Below are 20,435 nucleotides of genomic sequence, written 5' to 3'. Positions count from 1 at the left end.
CACAACTGCTTCTCAACCATTTCTGTAATGAGGAGAGGGATCCAATTAGAGGGTCCTTGAGAACAGTATTTGGGTGGAGAAGGGGACCTTGGCTGACTGTAGACTGCAGGAAAAAAAATGTAATTCCCTTAACTGTACACAGAGAGAATTTGATGGAGTTCCTATTCCAGGAAAGGATCACGATGTCAAGATCACGCTTGGATGCTTGAAAACCACCTCTTGAAAGCAGAATCCAATCTTGTTTGCTACACACAGCAACCTTCCTCAGTCCTGTTTCAACCAAGCTTGAGGTGTTTTCTGGAAGGATGTCTGGCGATGGGAACAGGGACAAGCCGATAGCAAGTTAGCATTGTGATGTGCTGAGCCTGATAGAGCTCCTATTAAATTGAGTGGGAGCAGGCTCAACTCTTAAATGCAGGAAATATTTTATTGTGAACTATCTGCATGACAGATGCCAGGTAGATCAATAAGGGCTTCCAGTGCTTCCTGCTTACCGTTGATGAGCACTAGATTTATGACATACACACAAACTAAACCCCAGCTCATTTCGTCTCCCTTGATGGCAGCTGCTGCTGAAGATAAGGCAGACTTTATTGCCTCAACTGGCTGGATAAGGAAAAAGAGTTATCTGCAAAAGGTTAAGAAATGCAACTTTTTTCGGTTCCCTAGCCAATTTGACTGTCTTTCATAAGAGCTCGTTCACAACGCAGCTTTGCAGACAGAGGGAGAAAGGCTTGTTTATTTGAGTACTAAAGAAAAAGGAGTGAGATTTATTTCAAAAAGAAGAAATAGAGTATGTTTAGGATTAACCTATCATGTCAAGTGCTCATGTATAAATTCAGCCCAAAAATTTATACTGTGGATGAAGAGCCTCGTGATGCTCTCGACTATGGTCAGCTTTGGAGAACATGAGCCAGAGGGACAGCTCTGGCAAAGAGGCCTCCCAGCATCTGCAGAGCAGTGCACCAGAAAGGACATGAGCAGCATTTGAACAGTACAACCATCAAAGACCTTAGTTGCAGTAATGACACAAAACTGCTGCTGCTTTTATAAAAGTCTGTTTTGCATGAAGGAAGTAGTTTTTCAAAAACAAGAAAATAAATGGCTCTGTAGCTTGTGTTTATTTGCAGTGTCGTGTGATGGGGTGCATTTGTCTTGAGGTGGTGACAAAGTGTGGTAGCAATGTTAGGTTTTCTGTGTTGTTGGCATAGCTGAACTAGGAATCAAAAAGCTTGAGCTTCACTGCACACTCATCCCTCCAAGTCTCTCCATGGTTTTGTATTTGATCATTCCTTTCCCTCTTGGTGACTTACAAAAGGGCATGTGTTCTGTTTTACAAAGCTCTGCAGACTCCTTCAGGGTCAATGGATGAAGTGTGGTTTAGAGATCCCAAATCTTGAGGAGCAGGGAGAAGAAATGAAGAATTTTGAGGGCAAGAGGCCTGCTCCCTAAAAGGCTGCTGCTGGATATCAGGCACGGTCAAAAATGGTGTATGTGCATTGTTTGTTGAAATGGAGCGCATAATCTTCCTTATTTAAAAAGAAGGGTAGAGGAGGGGGTGGAATTTGTGTGGGAAGGGACCAGGAAGGGATGGTAATACTGTCTCATTAAAAATAGATGATGTCTTGTTTTATGTGGTATCTGTGGTTTGATTTCTGCCCGCAGGCTTACATGCAGCCCCACTTGCTGGGAAATGAATTCACACATTTAGAGTTTCCACGGAGGGTGCAGCGCAAGGAAGTTGGGAAGAGGATGCTGTACCGTGACTTCAACATGACTGGCTGGTAAGAATGTGTCCTTCTCAGCATGGGGTCAGCCTTCTCCCCAGCAATGCCTGCTTCGTGCCTGTCTTTGATTAGTGTAAGCTGCATCAAACATGGAGGTGTACCACTGTGTACTATGAGAAAAGGCATTTCCTTCTTTCAGATGTATCTTTCTTCTAGAAGACAATCTTTTAAATTAGTTAACCTCCCTCCAGAGCCAGGACCTTGTTTCATTTTAACGTGTGAGCACTCAAAGCAGAGCAAGCATATAAAGGGGAAGATGTGCCAGGGGATCTTTCTGAAAGGTAAACAATTTTCCTATCTTGGAAGTAGCTTTTTATAAATTCTGGATCAGTGGGTCAGACATTTGTCTTTTAAACCAAGACATTGGGCCATCATACCTTCACATGCCGAGGAAAGCTTGCAGAAGGGAAGAGCTGCCTCCCTGCTCCAGTGCAGCTGGCTCTTGATTTGGATATCCCTTGAGGAATTGTTTTAGACATGGGCCTATCTGAACCAGCCTAAAATGAAAAGGCTTGAATGAACAGCATGGACTTAAAGAAGCAAAGACAGAAAGAATTATGTGGATTTTTTGTTTCTGGCTAAATGTCTTCATTGTTTTTTGTTGGTTCAAGAGGCTCCTTGGAGAAGCCCTAATGTTTGCTGTTGTGAGTTTTGTGCGTGACCTATAAATTCAAAAGCCCAATATATGCAAATGGTCTTCATTTCCATGACATTTATGTTTTAGTATCCGTAGTAAATGTCCTTTCAGGAAGAGAATGAACAGAAGGGTTAAAAAATAAAGCCTGTTTTAGGTTGGGAAGCCTGGATGCTCGCATACAGCTACAGCTCTACATAACTTTTGATTTGTTCCATGCTTTATGGACCATAAACATAACGATGTTTTAATGGCAGAATAATGATCTAAGTTTAGTATAATCTGAAGTGTTTGTGCAGAACATGTAAATCTGAGAATAACCATCATTGTCTGTCATCTTGAACAGCTGCTAGTAGAATATGCAGTTTCACCCTGAGAATGATGACTTCACATTTTAAAAAGGCTACAGGCATGAGCAAAAGAATAGGAACAGAATGAGAACATTGGATCATCCGAGGACTTAGACAGCAAAACATTTGGAAGATCATGAGACACTCTCCAAGTTTCTGCAAAAGAAAGATTTTTTTGTTAAACTCCCAGATGTCTCTGGAGGCATCAGTAAAGAATGGTTTCATGTAGACTTCCGAAAGCTCTTTTTCAAGATGTGACATGCCAAGTGGGAGGACAAACATGTGGGGAAGAGCTACAGAAGTATCATAGGAACTTCCTGAGAGGAGGGCAAGAACAGATTTCTGTCGTCATGGTTGGAAGGCAGAGAGAGTTTCTTCAGGTTCATGGGAGCTGTTTTGCATTTCCCTGGTTGGTTAGTGGTCTGGAAAGGAAATGAGGTTGGAATGGTTGAAGTTGTAGCATTGGCACTTGACACCACAGCTCTTTTCTTGTTAAACAAGAATGACCATGAAGTACTGCAAAAGAATTAGGTGATTAACGCAAATGGGCATCACAGTGATCAAATTTGGTTTTGATAAATACAAAGTAAAGCATGAAGAGGAAAAAATAACTATTTATGCACACTAGAAGTTCCAAATGAAACGTCAAAAAAACTTAGTGGAAGTTTTGCTTACTACAGTAATTTTTCCAGTCCAAATCACCAGCAGAATGTTGAGATTTGTACAGCATTGGAAAGTTTAAAAGTTAAGTGAAGAGATAATTCTGTATATTAGTTTCTACCTTACTTGTGAATGTGTACATAGCACTTTACCTTATCCAAAATGGTTATTACATAGCTAATACTGTTTGGCATTAGAAAAAGGAACAGAAATTCTAAATGTAGAATAATGAGTAAGGTAGAAGAGCTTTGATAATTCAAATTGGCAGATTTGATTCAATGTGTTGCTTTTCAGTACTGGTTTGTGAACTCTCTTAGCTCTAGCATATAGCAGAGAGGAGAAAACAGTTGTTTTCCAGTTGATTTTTCTGAATTTCCTCAAGTCTAGAACACATGTTGATCCAGTTAGAGATTCTAATATGGTCAATGCAAAAATTGTCACCAGTTCAGTACAAATAGGCTTAGCTGTAAGCAGTTGTTCTGGAATAAATGCTTGAACTATGACTTGAAAATTCAGGTCTGAATTCATCACAGTATTGTCCCAGAAAAAGATGACCTGTGCCAAGCAGAAGCATGTGGAGACTGTGATGAGGCTGCCTCTCCCTGCTGTTCCTTTTGACTTCTGGATGGAAGTGAAAAATGGGGCCTACATTTTTGTCCTAATAAAAGAATTGGAGTCTTTTATCTGCTCCATATTGCACAACTAGTGCATCAGTTACCTCTTTGTTTGGTTGCCTCGGGACAATAAAATGATGAGGAAATTGCTCTATTGCCATACATTTGTGTAAAACAGAGCCCTTCTAAATAAGGATCCATTTCTTTTCACAAGGTTTTGCCCAAGGTGTTTGTTATCCATTGAATTGTGTGCAGTGATCTCCTAGGCAGAGGAGAAGCAATCAGTTTCTGTTTATCTAAGAGTCTGGGTCAATTTTAATGGTTGAGATTGTGGACAAGACATTCAATTTCCAGTTTGGTGGGCCCTCAGAGGTGACGGTTTGAGGCTGCAGAGGTTTCTTAGTGGTTGTTTTCCACTTCAAGGATTTTGCTTCTATTTTCTTTCTAATTCCTGGATTCAACTGATGCATCAGGACACAGTGACTGAGGACATGTCTGTTTTGCATTTGTTTCTAAGGACACTATCTATCATGGAGAATAAATTAGCATATATATTCCTTTTCTTGAAAATGTCATATGGCACTTTGGCCAGCCAGAGCTTGATACACTAAAATGCTGCTGAACTTTTATCACATACAATGCAGATGATAATTGTCTGAGTTGTTTTTTGGTCACTAATCTCACTGTGTGTTGACATTTGCACATACATGTAGAGAGGTGCAGGTGATAGTAGGAAGAAATAGCCACTCTTATACATAATTACTGAATCCTTTAGTGAGAGAATGTAGAACACTCTCGGCTTTGATGTTTCTTCAGGAACACAAACTGTTTTATTTTACAATTCAGCATACTTTTTGTGTTTTCTATTAGAAGCTGTATGACTTTTTTTTTCTTCATTTTTATCCTCCTCCTTTGCTCCGGAGCTTTTCAGATTCTCAACAATGGCTTGGCTTGCCCAGCTTGTTTGGATTACAAAAGATTATTGTCTTTGGGTCTGTTATAATGCATTTGGCCCTTTATTTTTTCTTTCTGCTTTTTCTTTCTTTTTTTTTTTTTTTTTTATGGGAAGTTTTCCCACTGGCTTTGTCTCCACCAGCCACAGTGGTACGCATTCTGCTTTTTTTTTTTTTTTTTTTTTTTTTTTTAATGTGAAGTTTCCACACTGGCTTTGTCTCCACAGCCCACAGTGGTAGCACAGCTGCCAAGTTTCCCCACAGCATTAGGACAACCACTGATCCAGCAATGTGTACCGCATCACTAGTCCAAGCTGCCTGTTACTGCTTTGAGACCAGCCTTTCCCTTCTCGCTCTGCACTCCTACCCTTTCTCTTTTCTTTGCAGTGGCAATTGCAATGAGAAATAATGCTGTATTAAATGTACCTAAAATAAATCCCACACTGGTGAGAGCTGACCATGAGCTGCCCTTCCTGCACCCTTGCCCCATGTGTGTTGTGGTTGAACAACTATTGCAAAACATGTACTGTAGCTGGCGAGGCATCTTTAGAGCAGTGTGTCCTGCTGGACAAGCTTTCAAGCTGTCTCCAGCCATAATTTGCTGGCAGATATTTGTGTTACTGACAGTCTTTCACAGCTGGGTCTCTGGGCTGGGGTTTTCAAGCCCATGGCTTGTAGAGGTTAAACTTGTATCGGAGAGAGGTGTCCTGGTGACTTTGGCAAGTCCTGGCAACAGAAGCATCAGGAAAGACTCAGGGGCCATGTAAGCAGAGAGTGGTCAGTGCTAAAAAGGGGGGCAAGTAACCTGAAATGACAGTATAGTGGGGGTAAACAGCAGGCCTGGTGATAGCTGCTCCTTTAAAGGACTGCACAGAATTAGTGTTCTCTGTCTCTGCCTTTTAAAGTTAAGACACAGTTGGTCAGATTTCCCTCACTTGTACATCCACTGTGAACAATTTTGAAGGACTTTACTTTGACTATATCCTAGAACCTTCCCAAACTTGCATTTCTGACTGGCTGTGTCCTTCACTGTGGCTCCTTCCAGAGTTCCCCCCTCAGCCTTCCATGGGGCTGGAGTAGCAGTACAGCGCTGTTCTTAACCAAAGACATCCAGAAGGCACTACCAATTGCCATCAACTTTGGTGGTTTCAAAATTAATTTTCTGCTCGTCCTTGGAACAAAAACAGTGGCTTTTCTACTGCTTGCATTGAAGTGGAGTTCTTTAAAGGCTTGTTTCCAGCTCACAACTTCAGCTTTTTGACTTGATTTTAGCATGGCAAAAGAGATCTAGATAACAAGTATATTTTTTGACCTATTTGTTGGTTGCTTCCTTTGCCCTCCAGGAGAGGCAGAGCCGAACAGCAGAGCTGAACTGCACCCCATCAGAAATGGTCTGAGGCAGTGTAGTACCCACCATACACCATGGGCTGCAGCCCAAGGAGGCAGTGAGCAGGGGAATTGGGCACTGACTCTGAGTGTGCCATCTTTGCAGCAGCAGTGGAGCCCATGCCAGCTCCGTGTCCATATGTCTGGTGAGGGGGTGCTGTGGCACACGGGGTCAGCTCCCGAGGGTCAGCCCGTGCTGGGGAATCGCCCGCCCTCATGATTTATTCCAAAGCTGGGAGGCTGGTGCCCTGAGGCAAGCGCTGAGCAAAACCCATTTTATTCTAGAGTCAATATTGTCCACTGCCTGGAAAGCTGCCAGCCTACTCTGCGCTCGCCCTTTTCTTTCCAACAGGGAATGTCTTTCAGCCTCTAAGCATCTGATTAAAAAAGCAACTTCACTTTTCAAGCCGTTTTATTTTGTTTGGGATGGATGCCTTTTGCTTTCATTGTGCAGCCTGCCTTGCCGTCTGCGGTTCAGACTCCAGCTCACAAAAACCAGGCTCTCATTAATCACTTATTGGGGATCCAGAATACCCCAGTGAGAGCCAATGTACATGTTTTGCTTGGTAATGTGTGAGCTGATTTGAACAAATATTGCCGATGCAGCCGCTATCTTATTCTTTATTGCTGGGCTCAATGTCCTTTGACAGCACATTCAGGTAGCCTGCCCAAGGAGTGCCTGAGCAGATTGAGAAATGCCACAGAAATGCTTTATGGAGCTGGCGCCTGTGTTGCACCCTCCTTTAATATAAATTGATTTATTGAATCAAGCGCCGAAGCCCTGCTACAGAAACCTCAGGCTATAGTCTCTAGAGAACCACCTAATAAAACAGCCCCAACTGACACTCCTCATTAGCTTTTCCACCGATCCCAAGGCAGTATTTAAAGTGACAGTGTCCCTCTTTTTGGCCTGAATTTATCTGCTGGCTAATGCCTGAGGGTCTAATTAGCTTAGCATTATTAGTCTTATTCAGATAAGCTGCATTTCCTAACAGCTTGATTCCAACTTGTAAAAAGTAATTGGAAGTCTGCAAACCCTGTGCTCTAACCTGCTTGATTGTGCCTTTTAGCCAAAATCATGTAATTTACAAAAAATTATCCTTCCCCCATTTTTTTTAATTGAGCTTTTTTGTCTAGTGAAACATTGTGTGCTTCTTCTGCTGAAATCCTGGCTGTATTGTTGTGTTTGAGACCTCAGCCGTATCCTTTGTACAATCGCCAGGGAGAGATCAAATTTTAATTTCATAATTACTTCATGAGAAAGCAACCTTTTCCCCAGTCATGCCTGATATTAATTTCTTTCCAGCAACTTACATTTTCATAATTTAATGATTATGGGGCACCTTTGCAGCACTGGGCCTTTCTGGAGGAGAGAGAGGATATAATTTTTGCAGCAGAAACCATCATCCGCAGTCACTTGCCTTGCTTTCTGTGTCTGTGCTCTTGTGTCTTGCTGCAAGGTGGCAGGGAGCGGGAGGTGCACACAGCTAGAGCACCTTGCTGGGCTGTGCCTGGATGTCGGGGGGCACAGCTCTGTGATGATGAATGGCTGTCTGCAATGTGCATGTTATGCATCTTTTCAAGATTTGCAGCCCTCGCTGCAGGAGCAGCGGGAGGTGAGAGCTGACCAGCTGTGTACAGCACGTCTCCTGACAGTGATGAATGGCTCTTTCCCCCAAGTGTGCACATGCCACCGGAGCTGAGCCAGTGTCTTTGGGGCAGGAGAAAGCAGAAACAGGAAAATAATACTGCTGCAACAAAAGAGAAAGCTTAAGTCTGGAGTAAAGCTCTTTGTAGACAGCCTCTATGGGGCCAAATGAGAATGATAAGCGTGAGGTTGGTCTGAGTCATGTCCTGCAAGAGCATCTCCTTCTGGAAGCAGTTCATCTAAGATCTGTCCCTACATGGCTGTGCCTCTCCACTTGGGCTTTGCCTTGGTGTGGAATCAGGGGGCCACGTATGCAAGGGCAAACAAAAGGGTCCCACTGTTTCATCAGAAGGAAACTAAACTGGAATGAGATAATCTTCAATCTGAATACCCAAGCAAAAACAGCCCTTCTTTCTGATAAGGTGAAGTCTCTTTCCACACTCATGCTTTCTCTGGCTTCCTCATCTGCACAAATTTGACATAACTTCAGCTGGGTCCATAGAAGTTCTCTTTCTTTCCCTTGTTACCCAAGATTGATTTATGGCTCTGCTTCTGGCCGAGAGAAGGCCTCTTGCTCCTTGGAGGAGTTTGAGCACTGCTGTGGATTGGTGAGGTCTCTGCTTGCTGTCTCACTGCCTCCTCCATCCTGCACTGCAGAGATCTTTCCCAGAAGAATTTGCTTTGTCAATCTGTCTTAATATCAATTTCCTTTGCTTCCAGAGGATCCCAGCTAGCAAGTGTGGAGCAGGCACTGTGAGTTTAACACGCAGCCTTTCTCCCATCTGCCTCAAAACATCCTTTTAACAAGAAATATGGCAAAATACAGATTTACAAATGGTGTTTCCATCAGAGTGCACTCCAGTGCACTCAGCCCGTAGAGTGTTAACAGCCCACTTCCCTTACCCCTCTATCTCCAGAGTAAATTGCTGACAAACCTTCCTGTTTGTCTTTTAAGAGTAGAAGAAATGAAATTTTAAGAAGTGTTTAAGGCAGCAAGTTCACTGGGGCAAAAAAAGAAAGACTCGGCCTGCTGAGTCTGTTGTAGAAGGTGAACCTGCTTGATGTGCAGCTGCAGTATCTGCACACAGGTTCTGTCACTCACTAGTGGAAGCTCAACAGCTCACAAGCTGTGAATGAGAGTACTTGCAATACTCTTGCTCTGTCCCTCCCAGCCTCCTGAGCACAAAAGCAGTAAGGGAGATTGCTTTTAAATATCTTCATAATTTTTTTCCCTGATTTATCCTTTTTTGGTCAAGGACTTCTCTAAATACTTGAGATGCTTGACAATCCTGTCCCTAACTTTTCTTCTACCACTTTCTTTTAATGCTCCATTAGAGGTGAATAGACTAAAAAGTCAGCCACATTCCAGGAAATGCCTGAAAAGATTCTGGTGCTTGAGTCTTTAAACTAGGCTGGCCAAGATGGATAGTTCATTTTGCTTAGGAATTACTTCCACAGGAATATATGGTGCTGGTGCTCTCTGAAGTCCAGACTCCGTCTTAGGACTGTACACAGCAGTGAAGGCTCCCTGGAGGTCCAAGGCTCACAAACTAGTCTGATTTGACCAAACCAGAGATCATATATGTGTACAAGTCAAGCTGAGATACTTTATATTTTTTTGATTTGTAGATTGGTAGACAGAACTGGGATTTACGAAATGAAGCATTAGTAACTTTCAGGTTCATAAAAAGGTGTTTCTGAATTTTCTGGTAATAATGAGTGTTTTAAAACTTGTGTGTTTTCCTCTTTACTTGAAAGAAGGCCTGTGAGATTATCTTGGTTAGGGTAGATCTTCCCCTAGAAACAATTTTGTGCACATGTGCTTGTGCATCAGTCTTTAATTGATTTGGCTTTGCCATCATCTTTTCTCTTAACAAACACTGCTGTAGTTTGTGTGCTTTAATTATCTTTGTTTATTGTAATTTTGTTTCATTAAACTGTGTGTCAGATGAGCAATAGGGGAAAGATACTGAGACACTGAACTTTAGAGCTAACCTATCTAGAGGGTACTTAGTATCAGACAGTGCTGTCTGGATTTAAAGATCCTGACTCTGCAGAAGCACAAGTATAAGGACATTTTTAAGATTATGGCTGAGTTGAGACATAAGTTGTATAATTTTCAGTGGCTCTGTGCCTAACCTGCACTGCACATCTTTTCTTCTTGATAGTAAGCATGCTCTTTACACTGGTTAGATACCTGTAGTTCAACAGACAGTACAGATGAACAGTTCCTTTTGGACTGGTGATTTAAGCTGTTACCCAAAGGGTGAGCTCCATTCCACTGATTACTTGTGTGGGAGGGAAAAAAAAGAAAGTTTTGTGTTGCTCAGATATTAATATGTGATTTTCTGCTGGTATGACCAAAGAAAGTTGAGCTTGAGAAGGAGGTTGTTTGGATATCTGGGGTAGTTTTGTTGTGAGTTGGGTTATTTTGGGTGGGGACGAGAGTAGGGGCAGGTGGAGGGTGTATGGTGATACCCTAGGTTTGGGGTTTTTTAGAGTGGTAGCAAAGCAGTGCTAGAAATACACACAATCTACAGACCTGTCTCCGAGATGCCTTTAGCCTGGTACTCAGTATGAACTAGGACTTCTGTGAAGCAGTAGTACTTTCTCTTGGTTGCTTGCCAGAAGTAGGTTTATTCTATGCTTCAAGCTAAAGCCCTTTGATGATGATTTTCTTTGCTCTTCCTTAGGTTTAATTCTCAGTTTACTATTAGGTGTCACAAGCAGAGATGTGAAACACAGACAAACTTTCTAAAGCCAAGTGCCATGAAAAAGCAGAACACAGTCTGGATTCCCCTGTCATGCACAAAACTGAACCTTCCAGGTCAGGGTAGAGGTAGATTGTGTTTTCAACACCATCTGTTGTGCCTGGGGATGCCAACACAATGCTTTTCATGACCAGTAACCTTACACAGTTTGCCATGAAATGAACTGGAATGTGGATTTTGGTTTTAGTCATGAACTTTTGCTCTTATGTGAATTTGAATGTGCTTTCAGAAGGCCAATTTTAAGAACAACTTATATGGCAGGAGAACTCATAACACATGTAAGACATTATCTAGGATTTTGGCTCTTAAATTTGCATATGGGAGCTGACTGGTTTTTCAAGTTCTGACCCAGCAATATGTAGGTAACTTTGATAATCTTTTATTTAAAGAGTGCTAAAGCACTGCTAATGACCTCAGCACTGTAAGAAACTTGTTCTGTAGATTGTGTTGTGCATTTAGTAGCTCTTGGTTATTTTTTCACCGTGAATTTAGAGCAGATTCCAGTTAGCATATGAGTAACATCATGTCAGTCCTAGTTCTTTTGTTCTGACATCTCTTTTGGCTCCTGGTGCGATTTGGCCCAGTTTTCCAAAATGTTGATCCTGAGTCCAAATGTAACTTTGTGGGTGGTACATATGTCAAGGCCTAGTTCAGTATTTTTGGACAGCAGTAGCATTTCATAATTCTTTTGAAATGAAAAGAAGAAACAAAGTTAACTGAAAAAAATGCAGCTAGATCTAGCTGGGCATGAGCTTGCCTTTTCTACTTCCCACTGCTCCCCCTGTTTTTCCATTTGGAAAAATAGAGGCTTACGTGGCAAAAGTACTTAACAAGCTTTAGGCTCACTCAGATCTGGAAGCAATAGCATTGCTTTGTCTTTATAACCTTTCTTGTCATGCCCTAGTGGCCACCAAAACCTCCTGGGATGTGGACAAGGAAGACAGGAAGAGGGGAGGGTTGCAATGCTGTGTTGTTAAAACAGTGAGCTGGGCTGAATTACACAGAGGGCTGAATAAGGCCGTGCTGGCACTAAGAGAGCCAAACCACCCCCTCAAGTTCTCTGTATGTCTGTGTTTGATATACCTACTGCCATATTATATCTTTATATACAGTAGACAGAAGTATAAATGCAACTTTATTACATAAAATCAAGAGAAATAGTCCAGAAGGTTGTAGTCTGTGTGAAATAAACCCACATACAAAATACGGGAGGTTTCACAGGGCATAAATTAAAATGAACTTCATATCTTCTTTCCGTCTGCCCAGTGCAGTTGCTGAGTTGTTAGCTGAAAAGCTGTGCTTCATGCTTCTCTTGCAGCAAACCACACGCTAGTATATTATTAATTCTGTTTCTCTAGTAACGCAGGATATAGGTACTTTTCTAAAGTGTCTCAGGTTGCTTTTCAGTGTGTCTGTGCTACCTCCGCTGCTGTGGTTGCAGTTCTGAGCATTGTCTTTTAAATGCTGATAATTTTTCAGGCAATAGCTACATCAACAGTAAAAGCACATTTGAGATGAGTTTGACACCCAAGTTCTAAGCCCAAGAGGTGACAGGCTTTGAGAAACCACAAAATAAATCACTGTAGCTCTCTGGGGCTCCCTCACTTAGTTGCACGGCTTCAGGAGGTCACAGGCTAGCCAGCTGCTCTCCATAATCTGCTGATGGAACAAGTTAGCTGTAGCCCTTGGAACATGGCCTCCCCCAATGTTCTTATACTGTGGTGTCACAGTTGAAGGCCTGAGGGACAGTGGTTTTTGTAATGGTTCCATAAAAGAAGCTGGATTCAGCAGTGGGGACCATTCTTTGGAAGGACACTGGCCTAAATTATACTTTTTTCCCTTCTTCCTAAAGCACAGTCAGTGTGAGGTGTTGTGCAGGAGAATATAAGGAGGAAGAGGAGAGAGGGAAAAAAGCTTGGTCCCTGTTTTTGTCAACTTACAGTGTAGTGTAAAGGGAGGGCTTTGGTCTTAAATATTTGCAGTTACCTTGCAGATAATATAGTCTGTGTGTAAAGAATGGGCTTGTTTTTTCCTTTAAAAATGGGGCTGCAAGTAGTTAAGTCACATCATCTTAGTTTTGTTTGCTATTTTAACAAATATGTACAACAGTGTGAACAGCCAGTACTAATGGTTGTCTTCTTAGGCTTGTGGCTTGATTAGTCATTTGACTGATGCCCACAATGGACTCAGCTGATACCCATTTTCTTGGTGTCAGAGCACAACTGGCTCTATGCAAGGCATAGCTCGGACTCCTCAGGGATGTTTTCCCAGGGCTTCCAGTACTGTAGGTCCATTTGGAAGCTGTTCATGAGTAGTCAGAAATGGTACAATTTTTGCTCTACATTCAAACCAGGATATCCAAGTTAGTGAGTGAGGCAGAGGTATTTGTTGGAAATAAAGGAAGGAACAAGAGCAAAATGCATGACTGACTCCTCCTTCCCAACTAAATGCTATTTCAGGATTTAAACATCAGGGCAGTATTATCATGCTGGCGACTTGTAGTAATTTGTGTCTTTTTGTCTGGGTTAAGAGCTAATTTATTTGCCCTCCCCAGTACAGAATGCCATTTGAATGCCTTCACTGTATTGTCTCTTAGACAGATGGCCAAATATTATGGTTATATATTCTAAGATATTCTTGACTACATGAAGGACCCTCTGTAATTTGCAAACCTCACCTAGTTTCATTTTGGGATGTCATACATAGTAATGTTTTGTAGTATGGGAGAGAAGTCCTCCACTACTGTTTCTTCTATGCATTTTGGTCGCTTTTCTCTTTTTTGTTGGTCCTTCCCTTACCTCCAAAGCCCTAATATGATCCCTTCCTGTGATTACTGGGAAATGTAAAGGCAGGGCTTAAATGTCTATGCAACCCTCAGTAAGTCCAAGGCTTGCCTGGGTGATGCAACATACACAGCACCATTTATTGATCCCAGGCCTGTGCCGTATTTTGGTGAAGCAGGGGGCAGTTTGATTACAATATAGGATTTCACCCTTAATTTTTAATATCCTGCTGGTTTAGGTCACAGCCTTAACATTGCTTAAACTTCATCCCATGTGACTCCCTGGAGCTCAGGCAGCCATCCCAGAGAGCTGGAGAGCTACACAGCAGGGGCTGGCAGTGGCTGGCAGGGGACCTGCCCAGCACCTTCCCTCCCCCTCCCGGTTTGTGCACTCGGGGTGCTTTTGGTATCAGCCCGAGGGCTTAGGGCATGGATGGGCCAGGAGGGAAGCACAACATGCCGGGAAAGGCTGAGGAAGGATGATTTTGTATGACAGGAAGCATGCCCCTCTGGGGCAACGTACCTTAGCCAAAAAGGTACACCAGCACCTGATCTCAAGCATGTATTATACAAACCACAGGACTCTACAGCTTATGAGAATGACTGTCATCTTCTGTTGTTTTTTTTTTTATTTCTCACTGGCAAAATTGCTAACCTTCTTGCCTCATCAGTGTCAACAGCTGGATGTGTAAAAGGTAGAGTACGCAGGCATGCGGTAAACAGAATCAGAGCATGAGCATTTACTTCTCTTGTCTCTTGTCCATGAGAAAGCTGCTGTGAAATGTGAAACCTCTGACAACCTTGACTGTTGCAGCCAACGTCAAGTGAGCACTAAATAGCCTAAGACTTCAGCACGTGAAGCTTGTCTTGGTTTCTGCGGTCCTGGAGGGTGAGAACAGGATCAGAAAGCTGTTTTACACCATCTGTACACGTCCTGTTGTTGCTCACGTTTCACATTAACAGTGTGAATCTAGGCATTGGTTAGTTTCTTAATGGGTTTGGGGTTGTTTTGTTTGAGTCTTTTTTATTTGGTTGAATTTGCGTTTTTTTATGACACTGTATTATGGTATAGCTGGTCATATCCAACAATATCTTAACTAATTAGGATGTTATTCCAGCTCACCTCTTTCTCTGCAATCAGTTATGTTAGATATTACAGGAGCAGCCTGTCATGTTAGATATTTTCTCATCTTCACTTTTCCTTTTGGTGAAATGGATAATTATTTACAGAAAACCTTCCTGCAGGAAAAGAAATTTCCATCTTGGTTCAAAGACAGAGTCCCTAGGAAAAATAATCTTTTTTTTTCCCCCTTTTTTGAAATCACAGCTGCTTGTTTCAGGGCACTGGGTCACTAATTGAGTGCAAGCTTCATAAATGTTGTTTGTCCTCCCCCCACAGGGCATACAAAACCATTGAGGAAGATGACTTGAAGTTTCCCCTTATATATGGAGAAGGCAAGAAGGTGGGCATGTTTGCTTTCCTCAGACCAAAGGAAGAAGGAATTCTGTGCTGTTTACCACTCAGTTTAGCCCGTGGCAGTCCAGTGTTTTCCACTCAGTATCTCTTTATTTTATCGTTTTGACAGCTTGAAAGAATATCTTGGTTCTGTCATAAATCACTCTCATGTCTGGGGGGTGGTGGGGGGAGCTCAACATACTAGAAAGCATTTTACAGCAAACATAGTCATTTGTTGTTTAGTTCGCTTTTGTTTTTCTTTCATTGTAAATAGGCTACAATGAGACTGTCTGAAGTAATTTACTTTAACTGTTCCTGTTTCATTGTAAAATATAACTAGAACAAAGCAGGAAGATACTTAATAGTGCTCTGAGATGCAAAACTCTAATTTAGGAAAGGGGGGGATCAGGGCAGGATTTGTCAGGTATAACACCCCTTAACGTTATCTTCTTCAGTTAGTGTATGTGAACTCCCCGTTGAATTTTGCTGATGTGTGACAGCTGATAGTTGAAAGGGAGAAACACTGTTCTGTTTGGTATACTTTGTTTTCAGCTCTGTGATTAAGAACAGTGAGATCATTAGTGTCGGTCCCAGCAAGCTTAGCTGGATGCAGCAGTAGGATCAATATAAGGATGCAGTGGTGTCAGTTTGCTGATATTGGTATGCTTGCTGTGTTTCTAAATAGTGCTTTCCTGCTGCATTAGGTTCTTACCTCAATGCAAAAATAGACACTTTTCAAAATTAGTCCATGTTTTGAAGGTTCAGACCTGCAGCTTATCTGTGAATTTGATTAGGTTTATAATTATTTGCAAAATGTTTCATGCACATCTTTTTCATTTACTTTCTTATGGCCCTATGAAGCCAGGAGTTACTGAGGCAAAATGATTCTGAGTCAGTTGCTCACTGTTTTTGATGCTGAGCTCCCTTGCTCAGAAGCTGCTGTGGCTAAGCTCGAGTTTGGGGAAAGTGATCTGCCCAGCACAGAGAGCAGGTGTCCCTGGGAGGCTGAATGCCTGGTCAGTCTTAGAGAAGCTGTAATGAAGGAGAGCCCAGAATCTCTTGGGACCCCACTCATGCCACAGAGGAAGGTGCTGGGGGAAGGAAGGGGTAGACATGGGAGAACTGCAGACCTGCTGTAGAGTGACTCTCCCTAGAAGAGAGCACTGTGGTCAGTGCTGCTGTCACCTGTGTGTTCAGCAATTTAGGGTGGCCTTTGGCACTTTTCCCTGGTGAAGGGAATACACAACAATATGCCAAAAGGAAGGTGCCACAGATTCCTTATGTGAGTAATTAAGCTCCTTATCCTCTTTATAAAACCTATACTAACAGTATAATTTGCTGAAGGAATGCTCTCACAGACTGGTGTGGACAGTGAGGTGACTGAGTTAGGTTTCATAGTCCCAGTACCTTAGAGATGGTGACTGAGTAGGATGTGGATGAAAACAAAGCTTAAAATAAGGAAAAAAATGGAGATGGCACGAGTGTGAAAAGCTTTGATGTTGATTAGCTATGTTAAGTCTAGAGTTTCTGGGAGAGAAATCCCTAACTGTAGCAGTTACAGATTAAGAATGTTATCTCATTCCCTATTGACACAGTCCATGTAACAAGATTTTATCCCATTGCTTTTCTTTTTTTGCAGGCTCGGGTTATGGCAACAATTGGAGTGACCCGAGGACTGGGAGATCATGACCTGAAAGTGCACGACTCCAATATATACATCAAACCTTTCCTGTCCTCATCTCCTGAGGTAAAACAGCCAAGGTTCAACTGTCTGATTTGTGGGAGGGAAATAAATTTACTTAGTGTGTTTATTTGTTCTTCTCAAATCATCCATTCTGATTGTGGTCCAGTCCAGGTAACATGCTGCTGTTTCCAAAGGTGCAGCACAATAGTAACATCCACATAGTAGGAACTAAGTTCATAGTAGATTCTAAATTCCCTAAGTGCATGCCCTTGCTCTGATTGCTCCACATCCCTGCAGAGCACTGATTCCTTCTCCCTCCCTGTTCTATGGTTATCCTGTAGCCTTGCCATTCAGTGTGACAGATGCCCATCTCTCCTCCCACCTTCACGTGCTCCAACTCCTGTCAAGGCCTAGATCATGCTGCCTTCACAGAAGACGTAAATCTGTGTACTGCAGAAGGGATGTCTCCACAGCAGTGTAATGCCCTGCATTATACAGAGGATACCAGATCAACTCTTAAGCAGGAAAATGCCAAGAGCCATAGGAAGGGTACTTTATGCTTCCATCTGTCTGCCCCTTAACCTTCAGTTCTTAACTCTTTTGATAGTTTTGTGCAAACACCAAATAATGAGAGTGTGCATTCCCAAATGATGGTGTAACGAGGAGATTATGGGGTATTTGGGTTAAGGGTAGTTTTAAATGCCTCCTTCATTTTGAATTGCCTCATCACAAGCAGTTCCACCCAGTTTTTGACCACTGGAGACCTTGCAGTGAAGGATATCAAGCCTTCCAAAGGGATTTGAATGTATTTGTTAACAAGGAACATGCAAGCCTTGCTTTTTTTTCTCCCACTGTAACTGCATTTCTGTTACTATGTCAAGGAACAGATGTCACATATTTTCCATAAAATATTAAGCAAGGGCAAACCATCTGATGACAGCACAAAAAGAGGCAGCTTTGCTTCCATGGCCCAAATGCTGAAAACTGTCCATTGTCAACTGGATTGCCAAAGTTTTAACTATACCCAGTATTTGACCTTGAATTTATCACTTGCCATGGCAGTATGAGAGAAAACACACAAATAACATCATACTGCTAGGAAGGAACCAAATTATTAAATTAACCTTGCATGGAACATCTCTAAGGCCAATTTGTCATGAATGAGTGTTTCAGGTTTCTCAAAGAATCATCAGCAAAGGTATCAGCAAAAGCAGGTTTAATATTAAAATGAAAGCACAACAGTTTGTTGGCAGGGTTCACTCTACTACTTACTAGATGGTTGAAGCACACAGAGAAAAAATTGGACTGAAATCTAAAGTCAATCAATCTAAAACTAAAGTCAACCAAAAATTATCTATGTGGGGGCTGGGGACAAAAAAGGTTAAGGATAAGGGAAAGGGTAAGGATAAAAAGGAGTAAGGGAGACCCTTCTGTTGAGTCACAAGGTTCAGAGTAGACCCCCTTGTCAAACTTATCCCCAGACTTGACTACTTGACTAAAGGTTTTAACAACACTTAACTAATAGCTGAATTTAAACAATTTAACGAAATTGTTTAAACAAAAGATTCTATAGACTTTACTATAAGCACAGCAGTAACTGACTTATAGGCTTAACTTACTTACGAATCTAACATATTTAAGAATCTAAGAGAGCAACATTCCTAGTACCTTTGCTATAGCATATTCACGCTCATACATACTCAGGCCTAAAAGAGTATGTACACAGGCTGCTGTGGTCCAGGAGAGCTCAAAGGGTCTCACTTGGAACCACTGTTTATAGGGTTGCAAGAAAGTTGGCTTTAGTCACAGTAATTTACCGTTCTGGCTGCAATTTGGGTTGGTAACTTTTTCTGAAAGTTTGATAACTTTGTTATAATGTTGTTCCATTTGGGTTGTTATTCAGGTAAGAATAAATTTCCAAGGCCGTTCGAAAAAACAGGAGCTTGTTAGACAGCACAAGTTCCTGGGAGCAGACGGTGTTTCTGATAAGCTCAAGAGGAGCTCAGCCCAGGTGCTGTTCATCAAGGCCAAGGCCTAACAGCATTTCTGAGATCATAGTGGCCTGAGGAGGGGCAGGGAGGAAGGATGCACCACCACGAGTAAAGGCAGTCTGGCTTACTCCACAGAGTGGCAGTGTGGTCTCTTCTTGCCTCTGTGCCTATAAACAGAGATATAAAATTTACATATATTTATTATATAAAAATTATGTATTAAAATTCCAATTAGAAAAATAAAAATTAAAGAAGTGCTAAGAGATTCCAGCCCTGAAGTAAAGAGGGAGCTCTACAGACAGCCCCTTCTTCACGTTTCCTTGCTCTCAATTGCGTACTTCCCCCTCTGCCCCTTTGAATGTGTGGTGTCCCTCACTTGAGACCTGCTCTTTTTCTCCTCAGCCTGGCAGGCAGGAGCTCTGCCTTCATCACTGTGATGGATTTGTTTAATGCCAGAAAAATGATGCAATTCTACCTATTTATTTTTCTTTCTGGCATGCTGAGACCCAGTGTTTCTGGGATACGTAATGGCTGCAGCACAGCATCCCAGCAGTATCATCTCTGCCAATTGCTGCTGCAGTATTTGTGTGTGTCTATAAACCAAAGCTTCTCATGGGCTTTTCTGATGTGTGGGGAATGTGTCTGTACGTGTTCAAATTCTGGAATATGACATCCAGTTCATATGCTAGCCACGTTTTGGGATCTCTTAACTGCTTTGCAAAAGGGAAGCAAAACTGGCTTTGTTTCCACATCTTCTTCACAGCTAAATTCGGCAGAAATGTATGAGGGCAGGAGGAGGAAAGACAGAGCACCAGCCACCTGAATTTAGAGATACTGGCAAAAAAACCCCTGAGTATTATTAGGAAGTAGCATATGCTCTAGCTTGCGTTCCATTGCACCTCCTTCTCTTAATCATCTCTTCCTTCTCTTCCTAGAGAGAGCCCCAGTGCTTTAACTCATGTTTTTCCCTGACTTGTTCTGTCCAAACATCGGCAGCGCACCTTGCACAGAAACCAGCATTAAGAAACAACATCTTTATTCTGCCATCTGGGAGGCTTGGCACTTGGAAGCAAAGACAGTGGCATCAAGCAGCAGTCATATTTGGTCCCTGTGCAGCATTGGATTTTGAATTGTTTATATAGAGGTAGAGAAGCACAATGTGTGGTTTCCAGACCTGGAAAAGGGGAGGCTCAGGAAATTAAAGTGCAGAGTGGGTTGTGACAGAGGGAGGATCCAAGTCCTCTGGCTTCTGTTTCTGTGCCATAATTACCGTGTCCTTTCTCAAGTAAGGAAGGTGCCACAGATTCACTCAGTGTGGTGAGTTTTCAGAACAATTTACTTCCAGCGTGACAAAGTTCTTCTATGTCATATCCACCAAAATTTAGCTCAAGGAAAGGTAAACATCCCTGAGACTACATCCAGAAATAGGCATATAATAGTAATTTGAGGGTGGTGTGAAATGATACTTTGATAGAGTGCCAGGCTATGGGAGGAGAAGTCATGCAGCCAAGACTGACGAATGTAATCAGTATTCAGTGGCTCAGCTGTTTTGAGACCAGATTTGGAGGACTTCTGCAGGTTGGTGAGCTCTAGAGATTTGAACCTCTCATAATCAACTGAAGTAGCACAAAGCAGGCAAGCCATGGCTGAGGCTCTCTGGCATGGAATTAAATATTTATTTTTCATAATGGAACAGTCAATTTGAAAGCTTTCAGCAGG

General features: G+C 42.2%; 1 protein-coding gene across 1 annotated transcript in view; it reads left to right on the top strand.

Moving 5' to 3' along the window:
- The window catches only part of PPM1H (protein phosphatase, Mg2+/Mn2+ dependent 1H), a 139,823-nt gene that overhangs the window by 103,162 nt on the left and 16,226 nt on the right, over positions 1-20,435 (top strand). The window contains exons 8-10 of the mRNA XM_017733089.1: positions 1,666-1,784; positions 14,985-15,048; positions 16,681-16,788. Of these exons, the coding sequence (XP_017588578.1) occupies positions 1,666-1,784; positions 14,985-15,048; positions 16,681-16,788 (291 nt within the window). The remainder of the gene's footprint in view (positions 1-1,665; positions 1,785-14,984; positions 15,049-16,680; positions 16,789-20,435) is intronic.

The sequence above is a fragment of the Corvus brachyrhynchos genome, unplaced genomic scaffold, assembly GCF_000691975.1.
Source record: "Corvus brachyrhynchos isolate BGI_N302 unplaced genomic scaffold, ASM69197v1 scaffold32, whole genome shotgun sequence".
NCBI classification, from domain to species: Eukaryota; Metazoa; Chordata; class Aves; order Passeriformes; family Corvidae; genus Corvus; species Corvus brachyrhynchos.
This window is presented reverse-complemented; position numbering and strand designations above follow the sequence as displayed.